The sequence below is a fragment of the Aedes aegypti genome, chromosome 3 (genome assembly GCF_002204515.2).
Source record: "Aedes aegypti strain LVP_AGWG chromosome 3, AaegL5.0 Primary Assembly, whole genome shotgun sequence".
NCBI lineage: Eukaryota > Metazoa > Arthropoda > Insecta > Diptera > Culicidae > Aedes > Aedes aegypti.
Genome location: NC_035109.1, coordinates 38,323,692 through 38,340,398, shown reverse-complemented (window position 1 = coordinate 38,340,398; position 16,707 = coordinate 38,323,692). Strand labels below are relative to the sequence as shown.

At 39.8% G+C, this 16,707-nt stretch overlaps 2 protein-coding genes across 9 annotated transcripts in view; one reads left to right on the top strand and one right to left on the bottom strand.

Annotated features, from left to right (window-relative positions):
• Window positions 1-16,707, bottom strand: part of LOC5580263 (histone-lysine N-methyltransferase setd3) — a 477,985-nt gene that overhangs the window by 436,872 nt on the left and 24,406 nt on the right. The window lies entirely within an intron of this gene.
• Window positions 1-16,707, top strand: part of LOC110679588 — a 187,209-nt gene that overhangs the window by 166,181 nt on the left and 4,321 nt on the right. Inside the window, exon 2 of the mRNA XM_021854750.1 lies at window positions 8,967-11,865. Within this exon, the coding sequence (XP_021710442.1) occupies window positions 8,967-11,792 (2,826 nt within the window). The 3' untranslated portion in view covers window positions 11,793-11,865. The remainder of the gene's footprint in view (window positions 1-8,966; window positions 11,866-16,707) is intronic.

Here is a 16,707-nt window from a genome sequence, read left to right as displayed (position 1 = left end):
CAACTTATCAGTGTGATCATTTTGCTTCTTCGGCATTGCATCCGTTCGCTTTTTGCGATGCTCTTCGTGACGCAAAAATGAAAAATGAATGTTTTCGGATGTTGGATCGCGAAGATGCGTAGATTATCGTTCGCGAAGAAAATCCATCGCAACACTGCTGGAGGAGTTCTTGCAAGGTTTCCTGGAAGAATATGGATTTTCTTGGAAGACAACCTGTAGAAATTTTGGGAGATCTTTTAGAGTAAGAATTGGATAAAACGGTGAAAGAATCTAGTTTTAATCATTGCAGGAAACACCAAGATAGTCCCTGTGTAATTTTTAGAGTGGTAATTACATCTGTAGTAGCGGTGGAGTGCTTCAATGATTTTTGGGAGCGAGAATTTTTGAAGGAATCCGGTCAGAGGAATTCCTTTAGAAATTCTCGCTCCAAAAAATCCAATCCTAAAAAAAAAAACTATGAAAATCGTTTGAGGAATTCCTGGGAGATCCTGTTTTTGAGACATATTTGAAGCGGCTTCTGAAAGTATTCCAATAGAAATTTTTGGATAAATCACTAGAAGAATTCCTAAAAAAATTCTTCAAGAACTCTTAGAATAAATTACAAAAGTAGGTCTGAATTTTTCTCTTGAGAAACTAGATTTTTGGTTAGAAAAGAAACTAAAAAAAAGATGTCTTCAATTCCATTAAAAATAAAAAAATAAAATCAGGAACTTGCGTTATAATGGTGACCAAGTACTAACAAGAGGGCTGGTAGCACCCTGAATGCAATATCAAGAACATCCATTGCAGAATTCGTTCTCATTTGATTTCGAAGCACGATCAAAGCAAGCGATGAAAATCATCCCATCTGTGACATCCATCCATGATCGGCTCTCTCTTGTTTACCTATAGGGGTAGGTGTTTTATTTTACTGGAACGAATATCCGATAGCAATAATGTCCCCAGATTTGGAGCTTGTTTAGAGGGGTTTTAGTATGCACTGCTATCCAATGTACTATAGTACAGGTCCGGTTCTTAGTATGTGTTTACTGGCATTAGTCACGGAAAAGATGCAAACAAAACGATCAGCTGATGACGACAAGTCTGCCGAAAACTTTGTTCGCAACTTGCCAACATTACGTCATCCTCGGCATATTTCGTGAACTTCCGGCTCGCCGAAGTTGGTATTGTACAACTACCAGTTCAAAGCTGAAGTTACCACAAATACTTATTTGATGCTTCTACCACACCTCTAAATACTCCACATCGATCTAATCAGAGATGTAGCAATACGATGAACAGGCTTTCATGATGTGCTACAAATCATGCTTGTTAAAAAAAAGCGATAAGTGAGAGATTCTCTCCATGGTCAAGAGAAGAAAAATTAATACATTGAGGTTTCACACAATCGTATATTGCTGATGTTATTGCTCAAAACCGTATTGGAGTGATTCCAAGCAACAGCACCAAAATTTGGTAAATTTTTTAATTCATTTTTTTCTATTGAGCTGAAACTTTGCACAGTTTTCCAGTTCCATCTAAATCGTCATTTTCCGATATCAAATCTTCAAGTTGAGTCACGACTAACTTTTCAAAAGGGTGTATGTGAAAATGGTTCAAAAATATTCAAAAAGCTGCACAGCAAAAACGGTTCGTTCGATTGTTAGACAACTAAAGAAACAAAGTTAGACAACTAAATAAAGATTCCAAAAAAAATAAACACAGTAAAAAAAAAAATTTTTTTGCATATAATTTTTGACACAAAAACTCAAATATCTCAAAACCCTATCGGAATACCAACGTAATTTTTTAAGGGAAAACGGTCCATTATATTAGCTATCTACCATAAAAATTTGGTGATGGTAAACCAATAAACAAAAAAGTTATGACATTTCAAACATGTCACAATTTTCACATTTAGCAGAAAAAAAAATTTTTTTTTCGGTGTGAATTATTACGGGAACCGCAGTTTGTTGCTGATTTTATTGTTAAGGGCCTTGCGTGAATTAAACAAGTCGTTTTCATGTATTCATTAGTATTATGTATATTATATGTATAAATATTATGTATATGTATAAATATTATATGTATATGTATATATGTATACATTAAAATGAATTAACAGATTATACGAAAATATTTTTTTTTTACCAGGATATTTTTTTTTAGAGTATGATCGATGAGTTTCTAAATGTTATATATAAACTTTAAAAGTTTTGGATTTGGGTATGCGTTATGAGATCATGGAAACATTTTATTAATACTTATTTATTTATTTATTGTTATTCAATTTTTTTACAATATCGAACACTTTTGCATCATTATCAGTAAAATTCGAGTATAGTTTTGCTTTAATTTTATTTTCTGACAATGGAATGAAACAGTGAAATTGTTGGGTTCCTTGGATCGTTTTCGCGTTATTATATTGCTCGCTGAGCTCTGATGCCGTTAATTCGTACTCTTCAGTAGTAGTAAAACAAAATGATAATTTTGTTAAATCTTCTTCTTTTCTGCGATTCGCCCAATAAAATAGTTCTTTTGCAGTTTTGATTGGATGCTCACGTTCTTTGGCTAAACTTGCTCTTGTGGCCATGCGCTTTATGGTTCCTTCAATAGCATCACAAGGACCTTTGCCATGTGACGTAGTAAAGAAATGCCATTCTGCATCAATTCCGTACTTTGATTTAAATTGACATAGGCTCGAAAAATTCTTACGGTTTTTGTACTGCGATGCTGCTCCATCAGACATGAAATATATCTTTCTGATTTCTTTATCTTTATCAACGCGTAAAAAGTTAATCATTTTGGCAATGAACAAATTTACAGATACTGAGTCGTGTCTTAAATCTTCGGAAATTACAATAAAACTAAAATGTTCAATTTGCGTACTTCCATTGAAATAAATAACGAATGGATGAATTGTAGCTTGTTGTACGTTCCAGTGATGGGACTGCACTTCATCTTGCAATACAAAGCTATAGTTTTCAGAAAAATCACAAATGACTAAAAATTCACCATCTTGTAATGTATTTTTCGTATTTTTTAAAAAGCGGGATTGCTCTGTTTTAATAAAGTCGTGAGGAATTAAACTTTCTAATTTCAAGCAAAAAAATGACACAAACTCATCTACAGGTTTTACAATAGTTTCTAGGTCACACCTATCCGTGGTCACCCATTGCTCAAATGATAACTGATCAATATAATTTTCTTCAAACTCAGCGAATAAAGTATTTTCCAATGATGAAGAATCTGGACAATCCGAACAAGATCGTAGATAGCAATTTGATGTTGTATTTTCACACAAAAGACTACCAGTTAACATTTTAATATCCTTTGATAAATTGATTCTTTTCAAACTATGTAAGATTAGGTTAATATTTTCGTGTGTTGTGCACACACAAACATTATGTGTTCCTGAATTGGATAGAAGCTTGCATTGCCTTGGACGAAGGCTTGCAAATGAGGAAAAACCTACCTTAATATTTTCGTTAATTTCCTTGAAGCGTGTATACGCTTCTTTCAAAGTAGTCATCATTAATCGTTTTTGGATTGCTTGACGCTTTCCATCTTTTTTACAGATACATAATCTTTTTGGCCAGGCATAGCTCTACTTACTTCATCGTCTTCAAAATATTGAATTATTTTTTCTTTTGTCTCATCTGTTAATGAAGTACTCGACCTAGCATTTTTGGTTGCAAGACAGTTATTTTTGAATTGTTTTGCCTCTTTTGCTGTATTTCTATTGGTTTTGAACTCATCAATGGCGTCTTGAATAGACCACGAGTTTGGCAGCATCGACAAAATCAATAATTTTTCTTTCCTTGTCGTGGCTAGATTCGAGAACCTTTCCTTCATATTCATAATTACCTCATCGTAGTCTGTATTTTCCACATCCTCAGGTCCTAATTTGAAGAGGTTTCTTCGTACAGCTTCGTTGATTTCACGGTATTTTTTTCTCGGGATAATTGACGTAACCCATCTTCGTCCATTTAATCGGAGTCACTTTTATTCCAGCTATCCCTTCGTTGAAGCGTTCGATGTTGACCTTCTGGATGCACTCATCTTCTGATTGATTTGTTGAAACAGATGTCGCTGATGGTACCGTGGCAAGACTATCTGCACTTGGTACTTCTGGTAACTCCTCAGTTGTTGTCGGTGCATCTAGTAATTCCTCAGTTGTTGTTGTTTTCGAACTTCCTGCAACCTGATCCACCGATGATGTACAGATTGCCCGTTTGTCAACGTTTAAACGGCAGGACGTACAAATGCGTAAATTTGTATTCAATGTAGACATTGGAGCATAACCAGCCGCTTTCAGTTTATCTATGGTGCTTTCGGTGAGATTTCGTAGCTCTTTCGAACACTTTTTTTCTGCAAACTGCCTGCAACAGTTGAGAAAGCGACTACTCATGTTGCTCGTTAGGTTTTAATAAACAAAATCACTTTTAAGTTTTTACTGACTAGTTTGGTGTCGTTTGCTTGACTGAAGAAACATTTTACAATTAAATCTTTTATAACCATAGTGGTAGTATATTTTTAGCTTTTTCGTGAGTATGTTCATGGTATGTACCTATCATGTTTTTGATGTTGTTGAAGTTACTCGCTTTCTCCCAAATATGATTAACAAAGTCTATTCTCTACCAAGGCGGGTCTATACCCAGGTGTAATCAGATTTTAACTTTGTGGAGAAAACCAGCGCCGAGAAAACCGACCTGCTTTACGTATACTAGATCACCTGGGTATAGACCCGCCTTGTTCTCTACGAGGTAAACTTTTTGCAGGTAAACTAGTCGTATACCTGTATAGAAAACTTTTTTTGTAGCTTTTGTCGTCAATATTAAATTTCTTATAGGTTTCTTTTATCAAAAGGTTTCAACACTATTGAGAGAATTTTTCTTCAGTTACGTACAATAAAAAATATGACACTACCAAGACTTTAGATCACAACACTGGATCGCGTCTAACTTTCTAATAGATGCCATAATAGTTATGAATTATTAAATAAAATATCATGAAAACCAACTTGTTAACCTCATGTGGTACCCTTAACAAAAAATTCAGCAACAAACTGCGGTCCTAAAAAAAAATAACAATGAAAAAAAAAAAATTTCACTAAGTGTCAAATTTGTGAAATATTTGAAATGTCATAACTTTTTTGTTTATTGGCTTCTTCTTTCTGGCGTTACGTCCCCACTGGGACAGAGCCTGCTTCTCTCAGCTTAGTGTTCTTATGAGCACTTCCACAGTTATTAACTGAGAGCTTACTATGCCAATGACCATTTTTGCATGCGTATATCGTGTGGCAGGTACGAAGATACTCTATGCCCTTGGAAGTCGAGAAAATTTCCAACCCGAAAAGATCCTCGACCGGTGGGATTCGAACCCACGACCCTCAGCTTGGTCATGCTGAATAGCTGCGCGTTTACCGCTACGGCTATATGGGCCCGGTTTATTGGCTTATCATCACCAAATTTTTATGGTAGATAGCTAATATAATGGACCGTTTTCCCTCAAAAAATTACGTTGGTATTCCGATAGGGTTTTGAGATATTTGAGTTTTTGTGACAAAAATGATGTTTTTTAATGAAAAAAAAAAAAAATTTTTACTGTGTGTATTTTTTTTGGAATCTTTACTTAGTTGTCTAACTTTGTTTCTTTAGTTGTCTAACAATCGAACGAACCGTTTTTGCTGTGCAGCTTTTTGAATATTTTTGAACCATTTTCACATACACCCTTTTGAAAAGTTAGTCGTGACTCAACTTGAAGATTTGATATCGGAAAATGACGATTTAGATGGAACTGAAAAACTGTGCAAAATTTCAGATATTTTTGAAATGGTCGATCAGAATCGACTTGCATGCCTCCGTGGAATCCCTCATTGGAGGGTGCTGTGTTCTGAAGCTTCTAAATGTCACATCTGTTTGTCTGTGGCGTGGCTATATCTAAATGTCTCATTTCAACGTTAAGGGTTGTCACAGTGATGGTCGAGTAGCTGTCTCCAAAAGTTTTCCATCGTTGTTGGTTCGATTCTGGCAATCACAATGATGGACCACTTGGCGACAGATGTAGGTTTCTGTGGTGATGCTGGTTCAGAGGGAAATCGAGCGAAAAAGAAAGGGTTTCTGAGAAATGAAAACAAGATTGCGGAGTGCGTGTATTTTAAAACTTGATGCGGAAGCGATAATTTTTTACACGTGTCTTGCAGTCCAAACAGAGCATTGAATTTATAATATTCGAATGTACTCGATTCCAACAGAAATAGCTCTGACATTAAGTGTCATACTAATACTCTTTAATATGGCATTTGTTTTGCTTAAGTTACTGTTAAAGACAGAACATTCCTGAGTAGTGTTTGATCCTTCGACCTTGACGCTTGCTCCTGCGGGGGCGCGCGATGAGGGCAGGATCAAACATGTCGCGCGTCGGTAGTGAAGTAGTGAAAAAGTGATCGGTTCGTTAGTAGTGTTTGATCCTTCGACCTTGATGCTTGCTCCTGCGGGGGCGAGCGATGAGGGCAGGATCAAACATGTCGCGCGTCGGTAGTGAAGTAGTGAAAAAGTGATCGGTTCGTTAGTAGTGTTTGATCCTTCGACCTTGACGCTTGCTCCTGCGGGGGCGCGCGATGAGGGCAGGATCAAACATGTCGCGCGTCGGTAGTGAAGTAGTGAAAAAGTGATCGGTTCGTTAGTAGTGTTTGATCCTTCGACCTTGACGCTTGCTCCTGCGGGGGCGCGCGATGAGGGCAGGATCAAACATGTCGCGCGTCGGTAGTGAAGTAGTGAAAAAGTGATCGGTTCGTTAGTAGTGTTTGATCCTTCGACCTTGACGCTTGCTCCTGCGGGGGCGCGCGATGAGGGCAGGATCAAACATGTCGCGCGTCGGTAGTGAAGTAGTGAAAAAGTGATCGGTTCGTTAGTAGTGTTTGATCCTTCGACCTTGACGCTTGCTCCTGCGGGGGCGCGCGATGAGGGCAGGATCAAACATGTCGCGCGTCGGTAGTGAAGTAGTGAAAAAGTGATCGGTTCGTTAGTAGTGTTTGATCCTTCGACCTTGAGATTAGTGGCGCGGATCGCGAAGCAGGTTAGTAGTGTTTGATCCTTTGCTCGCGTCGCTTGCTCCTGCGGGGGCGGGTGATGTGAGCAGGATCAATCGTGTCGCGCGACGCTCGCGTGGCATGATCTATTAGTGGCGCGGTTCGCGAAGCAGGTTAGTAGTGTTTGATCCTTTGCTCGCGTCGCTTGCTCCTGCGGGGGCAGGTGATGTGAGCAGGATCAATCGTGTCGCGCGTCGCTCGCGTGGCATGATTTATTAGTGGCGCGGTTCGCGAAGCAGGTTGGTAGTGTTCGATCCTTAGCTCGCGTCAAATAATTTATCATGGTCTAATCGCTTATCAAAGTGAATCCTGTGACCCAACGATCCTTCCCATTAACAAACATCCCTCCCAGTAACCTTTGTGGAGATGCAGAGGTAAACACGGTCTCCATATAGCAAAGGTTACACACTAACATTCCTTCCTCCAATCCCACCTGACTGCAAGGACGTGGCCGGCGCCGTTATTGACCTTGTATAAATAGAGGCACTGAATTATGCACACTGAAGAAGATTATGGCCAATCCCAGCCGAACTTCTAGTTGATTCTTTGTGCATTTTCACTGACTTCGGTCAATCACGGAATAGCAACCATTGATATGTGTAGTCAGTCTAAGCTAAGCTAAGCTAAGCTAAGTTACTGTTAAAGACAGAACATTCCATGTAATATGTTGTTAACAAAATGTTAAGAAAAGCTTAATTTTTTTATACCAAATTAGGGTGATAGTGTTGTCTAACACAGAACACCTAGATATAAGGAATGAAAGTTTGGAATGGTACTAAAAAAACTGAGAGCATTCTTTGTCAAAGTTGCCAGGCACAAAGATGTTCTATGCCCAAGGAAGCCAAGGAAATTATCCATTATGAGAAGATCTTGGGTCTACCCAGGGCAGACCCTTTAGCATAGCTTTGGTTTGTAGTCGCGAACTATACCAATAGGCTACATGAGGCCCCACATTCAACGTCCTGGATCGGATATTTCAAGTACAGTTCAGTAGTTCAATAGTTCAGTGAAGCATTAAGAATTCTTCAGATAAGATTAAAAGTATTATATAAAATAGCTGTAAAAATCGAAAATCGATTTGGCCCTCAACTTTATGTTGCATATCCTCCTTCGATGAGACATGACACTAACTTTCCCAGCACCAGATATAACAGCTAGCGCTAGCATAGCCGGGAACTCCACTCGTGCGGTTCACACATCATGCATAAATGCGCCAATAGTTTCAGCTTCATCAGTATGCAACGAACGGCATCCGTGCCAGACGGGTGTTCCCGAAGCCGAGATTATGTTTATTGGCATTAAGGGTAATCTGTTTTCATCCGGTGTGTTTCATAACACAGGATTCGTTCAGGGAAGGATACATCTGTCGCGCCGTGTGTAGTGTGGATAGTGCATCGAGAGAGGCTTCTCTTCGTGCAAGTGACTAGGAGGAATAAGGAATATGGATGAAGCTTGTCGAAGAAGGAGCCGGTATCATGCTATATCCAATAACGGATGCGCTCTTCTCTGCTAAAGCTGTCATATCATGGCTAGTGATAGCTAGGTGTTGGAGCTAAATTTTGACAAGCTTTTTAGACTTTTGATTTATTGCGTTTGGTGGGAAAATAGAAAATCCTGTTTTATATTTTTGAGTGCACTAGATTGGGGAACAGTTTGGGTAGGATCTCATGCTTTATGTCTATATTTTTACAGTGAGGTGATCCAGTTCATTTGCGCTTTATAGTTTTACAAATTTCATTTCAATTTGTACTCTTAGTTTGTCAAACAAACTGACATAGATCTAGAACAAATCGATGTCTCTCAATCAACGACCACTTCTAGTGAAAAACAAAATGTTAAATAGTTGCAAGCTATTGGTCCAAACGATTAATTGCTCCTTTTTCTCCATTTTCAGGCTCATCTCCTAACGACGAGTACAACGCAAAATCTTCCAACGCATCCGCTAACTAGAAATGAAGACGAAACCGTTTCTACCGCTCCACTAGATAACTACGAAGGAAGAAGACGTCGTCGTTTGGGAAGAAAACGCAAACGTAGGCCACTACATGACGATTACTGGCAGGGAGGACCCGGTCCAAGAGATGAAACTGAACCGGAGCAAATCTACCGGGAACCGGAACCAGAACGAAAGCGGCCCTACTCTCGCTGGGAACGTCAACGTCCGGCCGATCGGTGGGCCAATCCCTATACCGACGCCGTTGATCCACACTCCACGTTCAGCAGCGATCCACCTTCTATCCGACGGCCTTACGAACCGTACAACAATCGAGGCAACCGAGAGAATTTTCAACCTATTGACTCCAATAGGCAAAGAAGACTTCCCAGACCGGAGGAGCATCCGACTCCCGGATCCGGGCACAAGGCCTATCGTAAACCATATTCACAAGCCAAGCGAAACGAAGAAGAAGGTGGATCGTCTGACGAACAAGGTAAAACCGCTGCTGCCGACCTGAAAGCCCTGCTGAAACAATCAGGAGGATTGAGTCTAAGTGAGATTCTACAGCAACGAAACATTTCCCTTCAAGATCTGATCAAGGGCAAGCAAATGGCTCTTGCTGCGTTAACACAAAGTCCCCTGGATATTACGACAGTTACCGAACAAGACAACGAAGTTTCTTCCACGGTATCTACATTATCCAGCGTCAGGTTCCGACTGAACGAAGAACCTACTCCACGAACAGATTTCCAAGAAATCAAATCTATGAAGCGGATTCCAGTATTCTCGCCTTCTGCAGCTCCCAGCACAGCAACCGAACCATCAACGACTACAACAATTACCACCACAACTACCACAACGGAGCTTCCACCAACAGCTCAAGACGAAACCAACTCCGTTGAAGACATCATTACACTCGAAAACCTCGGAGACCATAACGAAAATGTTGCCATTTTCCCAACGGTTGAAATCAAACAGCTTGCTCTTAATCCAGTGCTTCCCACCGTCAAAGAGGAACGACTTCGACCCATCAAAGGAATAGCGTCCCGAATACGCCCAGATCTGAGCAATTCCAATATTCGCACAGAGGAAATCTTCTCCGGCACCAATAAAAGACTAGAATCTCTCAAACCGTACGCCACAGCCGAGCCATGGCACTCATCAACATCCACTTCCGCCTCATCAACCACTTTCATTCCAAGCACTACAACTCGCGAGAAGTGGACTCCCTCAGCCGCCCTTCAAGGAAAATATCTCAACAGGTTCCAGCAAACCAAATCTCGACAACGACCCACGGTAGCCGCGTCCTCCGACCCCAATCCAGAAGAACAAACCGAACAGACTCTTCCCGAAACGGAAGCAGCCCCGATCCTGATATCCTCCGAGCGCACCCTCATGCGAGTCCCCACTGTTCGCAACCGGCTCTCTATGAAGCTCAAAATCCGAACTTCTACGGCGGCACCCTTCTCGGCTCAACCACAGTCCACCGAGAACCACCAACTCGCCGACATAGAATTCCACGACGAGTCCGAGAACGTCACCAAGCTGCTCGAAAGTGAAGAACCCGAGCTGAACATCATCGAAAAGTTCACCTCCTTCGAGGACACCAAGAGCGCCTCAATCCCGCACTCGAGCTCCTCATCCGAACCATCAACCACCGAGTTCAGCGAAGACGACCTCATCGAGCGAATCAACCAGAACACCCAACGATCCTTCACGGACAGCCTCGAGGAATACTTCCGCGACGTCACCGAGAGCAACCCATCGCTGTTCAACGATCTTGGCCCACTCACCCTATCCGAGGATCGCAAAGAAATCCTAGAGCTGATGGAAGACCGACGCATCGGCGCTCGTCTCGCTAAAGTTCTCTCCCAAAGAAACATGACTCTGGAAGAACTCCTAGAACATCGCAAACGAGGCTCTAGCCAATTGCACCTCTCGGAAATCATCAACGGCAAAACCAGGCCTGTCGAAGACAACATGGATATCGTCACGGCCTTCGAGCACTTCCCGCGGTTCAACCTGGGCAACCTGCGTAGCGTTCAGCCGGACGACATCAAGCTCGACTCTCAGGGCTTCAGCTACTTCACGTCCATCATCAGCATGCGACCCACGGACGAAACCTACAAGGAGGGTCGTTCGATGCATCACCGAGGTGATCACAAGTTTCTCGATTGGAAACTGCAACCACACCAGCAGCACCCAGCCAATCACAAAATGGACGGGATCCATTTTTTAGGTAACGGCGGATCGAAGGGTGGGCTGATAACCCCTTCGAGAATGTCCGCCGACGCCGAGTTCGACAGCAGCCACGACCAACCCAGTAGTAGCGATCTGCTCGATCTGGAACTGACCGGCCACGGGTTCAACCACCGGCACACGGTAACCATCGAGAGCGCCTCGATGCCGCTGGGCGTCAAGTCGGCGATCGTGGCCAGCTCGTGTATTGTCGGCGTATCGCTGGCCGTGTTTGCGTTGATCTTCGTCGTGTGCCGATGGCGCCAGCGGCGAAGAAACAAACTCAACTACACGGAGAACTTCAACATGGCCAAGGGCCGGCTGCCAATGATGCACACCGAGAGTCTGAAGAACGAGCAGATGCAGGTGTACACGACTCAGCAGTCGCTGCATCAACAGCTTCCGCAACAACAGCAGCAGCAGCAACATCAACAGTATTCACATCATCAGCGTCAACGGAAGGACAGTAAGGTCAACACGATGGATCCCAACTCGCAGGAGGTGCAGGACTACCTGTGGGACACGATGCGCAAACCGTTCCAGTAGGTGCTCCATCAGACGCTGCAGGACATCATTTTGAAGCCATACGTACTGCGCCGCGGAACAACTGAAAATTTAGGTAAGGATGTTTTGCTTGCTCCAGATTATTCAATACATCTTGGAAGGCTTATCATATCTACAGGATCTATTAATTTAGATTTTAGACTTTTCAAACGATACAAATTGTGAGTTCATTAAAAAATTCATGGTCAAGTTTTAGTTTTAAAGCTCTGTAAGTATTGAATATCAATAAACAATTTTAAAAAATAGTCGAGAAGTAGAATTAGACATTATTCCATTACTGACCTTCTTAAAAACCTTTTATCGTTCAAATATTCTATACGGATACACAGAACTGACACTCATATTACACGAAAGAGTTAAACTTTCAAATTCCTATGCATCAAATAATTTAAGTCTTCTTGCAAATATTTCTAAAATGCGTAAAAGCAGTAGTCGATAGCGGTTGTTTCAATTGGCTAAGATTTAACACTACGGACTGCCTGTTGCCTGTTCATAGTGTGATGCGTATCGTGCCTAAGAGTGAATGGTTAGGGGGTGAATGGTTTGTGGGGTACCTGGGCGCCCTCTAAGGGTACTCTAAGGCTGCTACCCGCAGCAATGGAGCAGGTGTCCTTGTGTTTCTCCGAGATAATCGGCTGCCCTTCTTCAGTCTCTAGCCTGAGGCTAAATAAGCGTGGGGTTATGGATATGTTGTTATTCAATTTAAAGTATCATCTTCATTGTTTCGCATTATGCGTTTTACACAGTGTATTCTGTGCTTTTGCGTCTTTGGCGGCTTTCAATAGATACCGATCTGGTTTTTTCGCTGCTTATCTTTTCCATGCTGAGATTTAAAAAAAAGCATACCCTTGCCTAGTTTGGGTAGTGGCTACGGTTAGAATCAGATGCTCTGATCAATCCTCAGCATAGAATAACAGCAACGATTATTCTTTGCTAGAGTGCAAGTGGCGCTAGTTCAAGAACCTTACTTTCGTAAGGGGAACTTCTATCTACCTTGTGGACCCAGTTTTTGCCACTACCAGCAAGCATGAAATGACAAAATCGCGTGCCATGCCCCGATGTTTCTGTTGGTGACCTCAATAGGAAATACAGTACTGGACAGAATAAAGTACGCATTGACCGTTTTTCCATACATAATGGTCCAAGATCTCGGCTTGCTTCGATTGACCTGAAATTTTGACCACAGCTTGAAAGTTGCTTCAAGTTTAGCTTAAAAAATTCAGAGTTTTCCATAAACAAACTTTTGAGTTATGGCAAATCTCTAATATTGACAAAAATTATAAAATTTTGAATAAAACATATTTCTTAAATGGACAAATTTATAGCATTCTACCCCTCAGCAAAAATGTTCAATTTGATAAGACACACAAGTTTGCAGAACAACCTTTTTTAGTAAAACTGATTGTTTACAAAATATTTCTAAAATGCAATTTAGCAATTTTTTGCAAAATTTAAGATTTTTTATAAATTAAAAGTATTTGGACCACTAGAAGCCGAGATCCAGACCTCCAAGCTTGACCATTTTGTATGAAAGACGACCAAAGCGTTCTTTGTTCTGTCCAGTATTGTACGTCTATTGTTCGGTATATTTACCACAGATGACTATCCCCAACCCCAACAAACATCATCAAACATCATCGCATCGTTGCTGCGGGTAAATAAACGTCGAACCTATTCTTTTCGCCTACCCCTTTCTCTCTCTCTTTATCGCTACACTACAACCAAACCACCAGTGACTCCCGAACCACAGTGGCTCCCAGCTCATTCGTTTATAGTTTTCAAATATTTTTTTTTTCTATGCATTATTTAAAACATTTTTCTCGTTATTTTTTGTTTAAAAAACATATTTTATTGCTCACCGTTCCGTTATTGGTGAAGATTATTCCTCTTTATAGTCAAAAATCTTAAGGTTTTGTTTTTGATAACTTGTTAACTTGGTTGATAACTGTTTTTTCTCATTTCTTTTTTGCCGCGAAATAAACGAGAATTTTCATGGCAAAGCATGAACAAAAAATCTGTAACATGAGCTGACTTGGTGAGAAAATGCAACTGTTTCGTTGAAGCGGTTCCCTGAGAGCATCTCGGTGGCCCCAAAGACGGCACACATAGCGAATAATCATCTTCAATAAATTTAAATGTTTTCATAAAAAATACAAATAAAAGTTGTCTTACAACTTGTTTGGTGAAAAAATGCACTTGTCCCATTGAAATAGTTCCCTTCAAGTGGTCCCAGAGGCCTCTTTAAATAATTTTGAAGTACTTTCAAGTAAAATCATGAAGAAAAATATGTGGCAAGACCTTTTTGGTGTAATTTAGCCTAGTCTAGTACTTGAAAGAATCCTGGAGAAAGTTAGAAACGAAAACTTTTACCACTGTTACAGTATCACTGTAGCAAGACCTGTTTTGGTATGGAAACGAAAATGTCCTCTGTCACAGATTCCCTAAGGGTTCCAGGTTTGAACAATGTCACCAATGATCCATTTCAAATGTATTGATAGTAATGCCATAAGAAATGATACTGAAAAAGCTGTAAAACGGTGATTAAATGAAATTGTCCCCTCAAAGCCGTTCCCTGAGGGCATCCCGATGGCTCCAGAAACGGTCAATGTGGCCCAATGATGATCCAATGATCCGTTCCAAATAATTTTAAAGCGTTTCTATGAAGAATCATGAAGAAAAAGCTGTCGCATGACCCGTTTCAGAGTGGAAACGAAAATGTCCCCTGTCCAGGTTCCCTGAGGGCATCCTAATAATTCAAATACATTCATCTGAGGTTTTTAATTGAATTCCCAGCTGATCACTTTGAGAAATTTCTAACGAAATCTCTGAAACTGTTCATGTTTTTCAATGGATATTGTGTCGGTCTTTCAGCAGAAAGTAGTAGCAAAGTTTTTCTCAGAATTCCTGGATGAATCACATTCAGAGTTCCTGAATATTGTTTGCACCAATTGAATTGATACGTATGAAGGACAGTTCTGGAGAAATTTATGAATGAATTGGCAAAACTCCTTCCTAAGGAATTTCTGAGGGAATATCATTCTTTTCCACGTAATTTTTGAAGAAATTTCTGTCGGAATGTATAATCTCGTAAGAATCGTCACACAACATGAAGCCTGAGATCCCAGGGAATATTCGGACAAATGCCTAAGCTCAAAACAAATGTTCAACTAATACGCGGACGAATTCTGGGAGGATTTCTCAATGTGGGATTACTGGACGAATCCTCTCAAAATTGTGGACGAATCCTTGTGAGTTTATCAGAAAATATCTTTGATAGTTTTCAGGCATTTCCTAGAATAATTTTTCGACGAAAATTGGACGGATTCTATTTTGAAGCTTCGCAAAAAATCAACAATTGAGAATATCATTGGGATGTTGATATATCATGCTTATAAAACCGAAATAAAGACCAGACTTCGGATCGGTCCGCTGAGAACCAAATTTCCGTAGAGTAGGACAATACTATGAATCTATACACCCGTAATGTTATTTGGGACAGACAATCCACATACTTTTATCACTTGAATGTCTTCAATGATGTTTATAAGCTTCATGCATACTATTTGAATTTATGGACCATGTTAATACAATACTCACCACAATATTATGGACCATGTTGATACAATAACACGTATTAGAAAACATGTGTTGAATGTTGCAGCACTGTTTTTTTCTAATTTAATGAACAAAATTAGTTTTTTAAGCGCTAGCGTCTAACTTGACAAAATTCTTTTGGCTGGAAATTTCTCATAAAAATAAGGTTTTTTGCGGTTAAAAGGGCAAACATAAACATGTTCAATCAAAAGCTGTACACAAAAATAATGATTTTTTTAAACAAAATAAAAAGTTTTTGCGTGGAAGTATGCATGTAAAATTCATAGATGAATTATTACAAAATCGTATAGAACAGTGAAATGAATTTCAATTGTGTTTAAGAAGATGAGCTTGACAAAACCAACCATAGAAAATTCACGGAAATTCCTCCTAGTAAATTTATCAGGATCTCGCTTAGGGTTTCGCAAGAGCTCTCTAGGAATGTTGAGGATGTCTCTTAGATCTTAGTTTTTGCTTGATCTGTTTCAAAGATTGCGGTATAGTACGCATTGTATACCATTCCACAAAAATGAGAGAGGCGATAATATCTATGATTGAAACTATGTGTGAATCGTTGTCGATTTGATGTTCTTTTGTCAGTGCTTGTGCTTCGCTCAAACAAGCTTTTGCAAATTTGCAGAAAAGATTGGCAGTATCAAGTAGACTAGTCACACAGTATGGATGCCTGATGAATTCAAAAACGAAGCATGCAAAAAAAAATTGAAAATCGACCAAAATTTGTTCATAGATTAAACATTTAATTAAAAAGGTCTGCATTATTTTTTCCCAAACATCTATATTGTATCAAGATTCTATGGCGAAAATTGAAAAAAAAAACAAATGTCAAGGTTTTTGTTTAATTTGCAATTTAGGTTTTTGAATTTTTAATTTTTATTATATTTTTTTGGTGTATATTTTTTTCTTGTAGCTCAAACGATTCACTTAAACTTCTGCATAGAACGCTTTTCTCTTAAATCATCACTTTTGGAGGATGTTTTTATTAAATTGTGTGCAAAAACTCATTGGCCATTTTTAGTAGTTGTTTTTTGAGTCTAAACAATCTCGATATATTGATGAAAAACACTTATTCTATCTTGCAGAAAATATGTGTAAAATTTGATTCAAATTGAAGATTATCGATTCCGAGTTTTGATAATTTCGACTCATTCTGGATGGAATTCGAGATATGCAATTGATTTTCGTTTAATACTTCGGATTTGAAACAATATTAAAACAAGTATTTTTAGGAAAGTATTCAAAATTGGTCATCAAAAGATTCCAGAAGGAGAGAATGGTGGAAAAA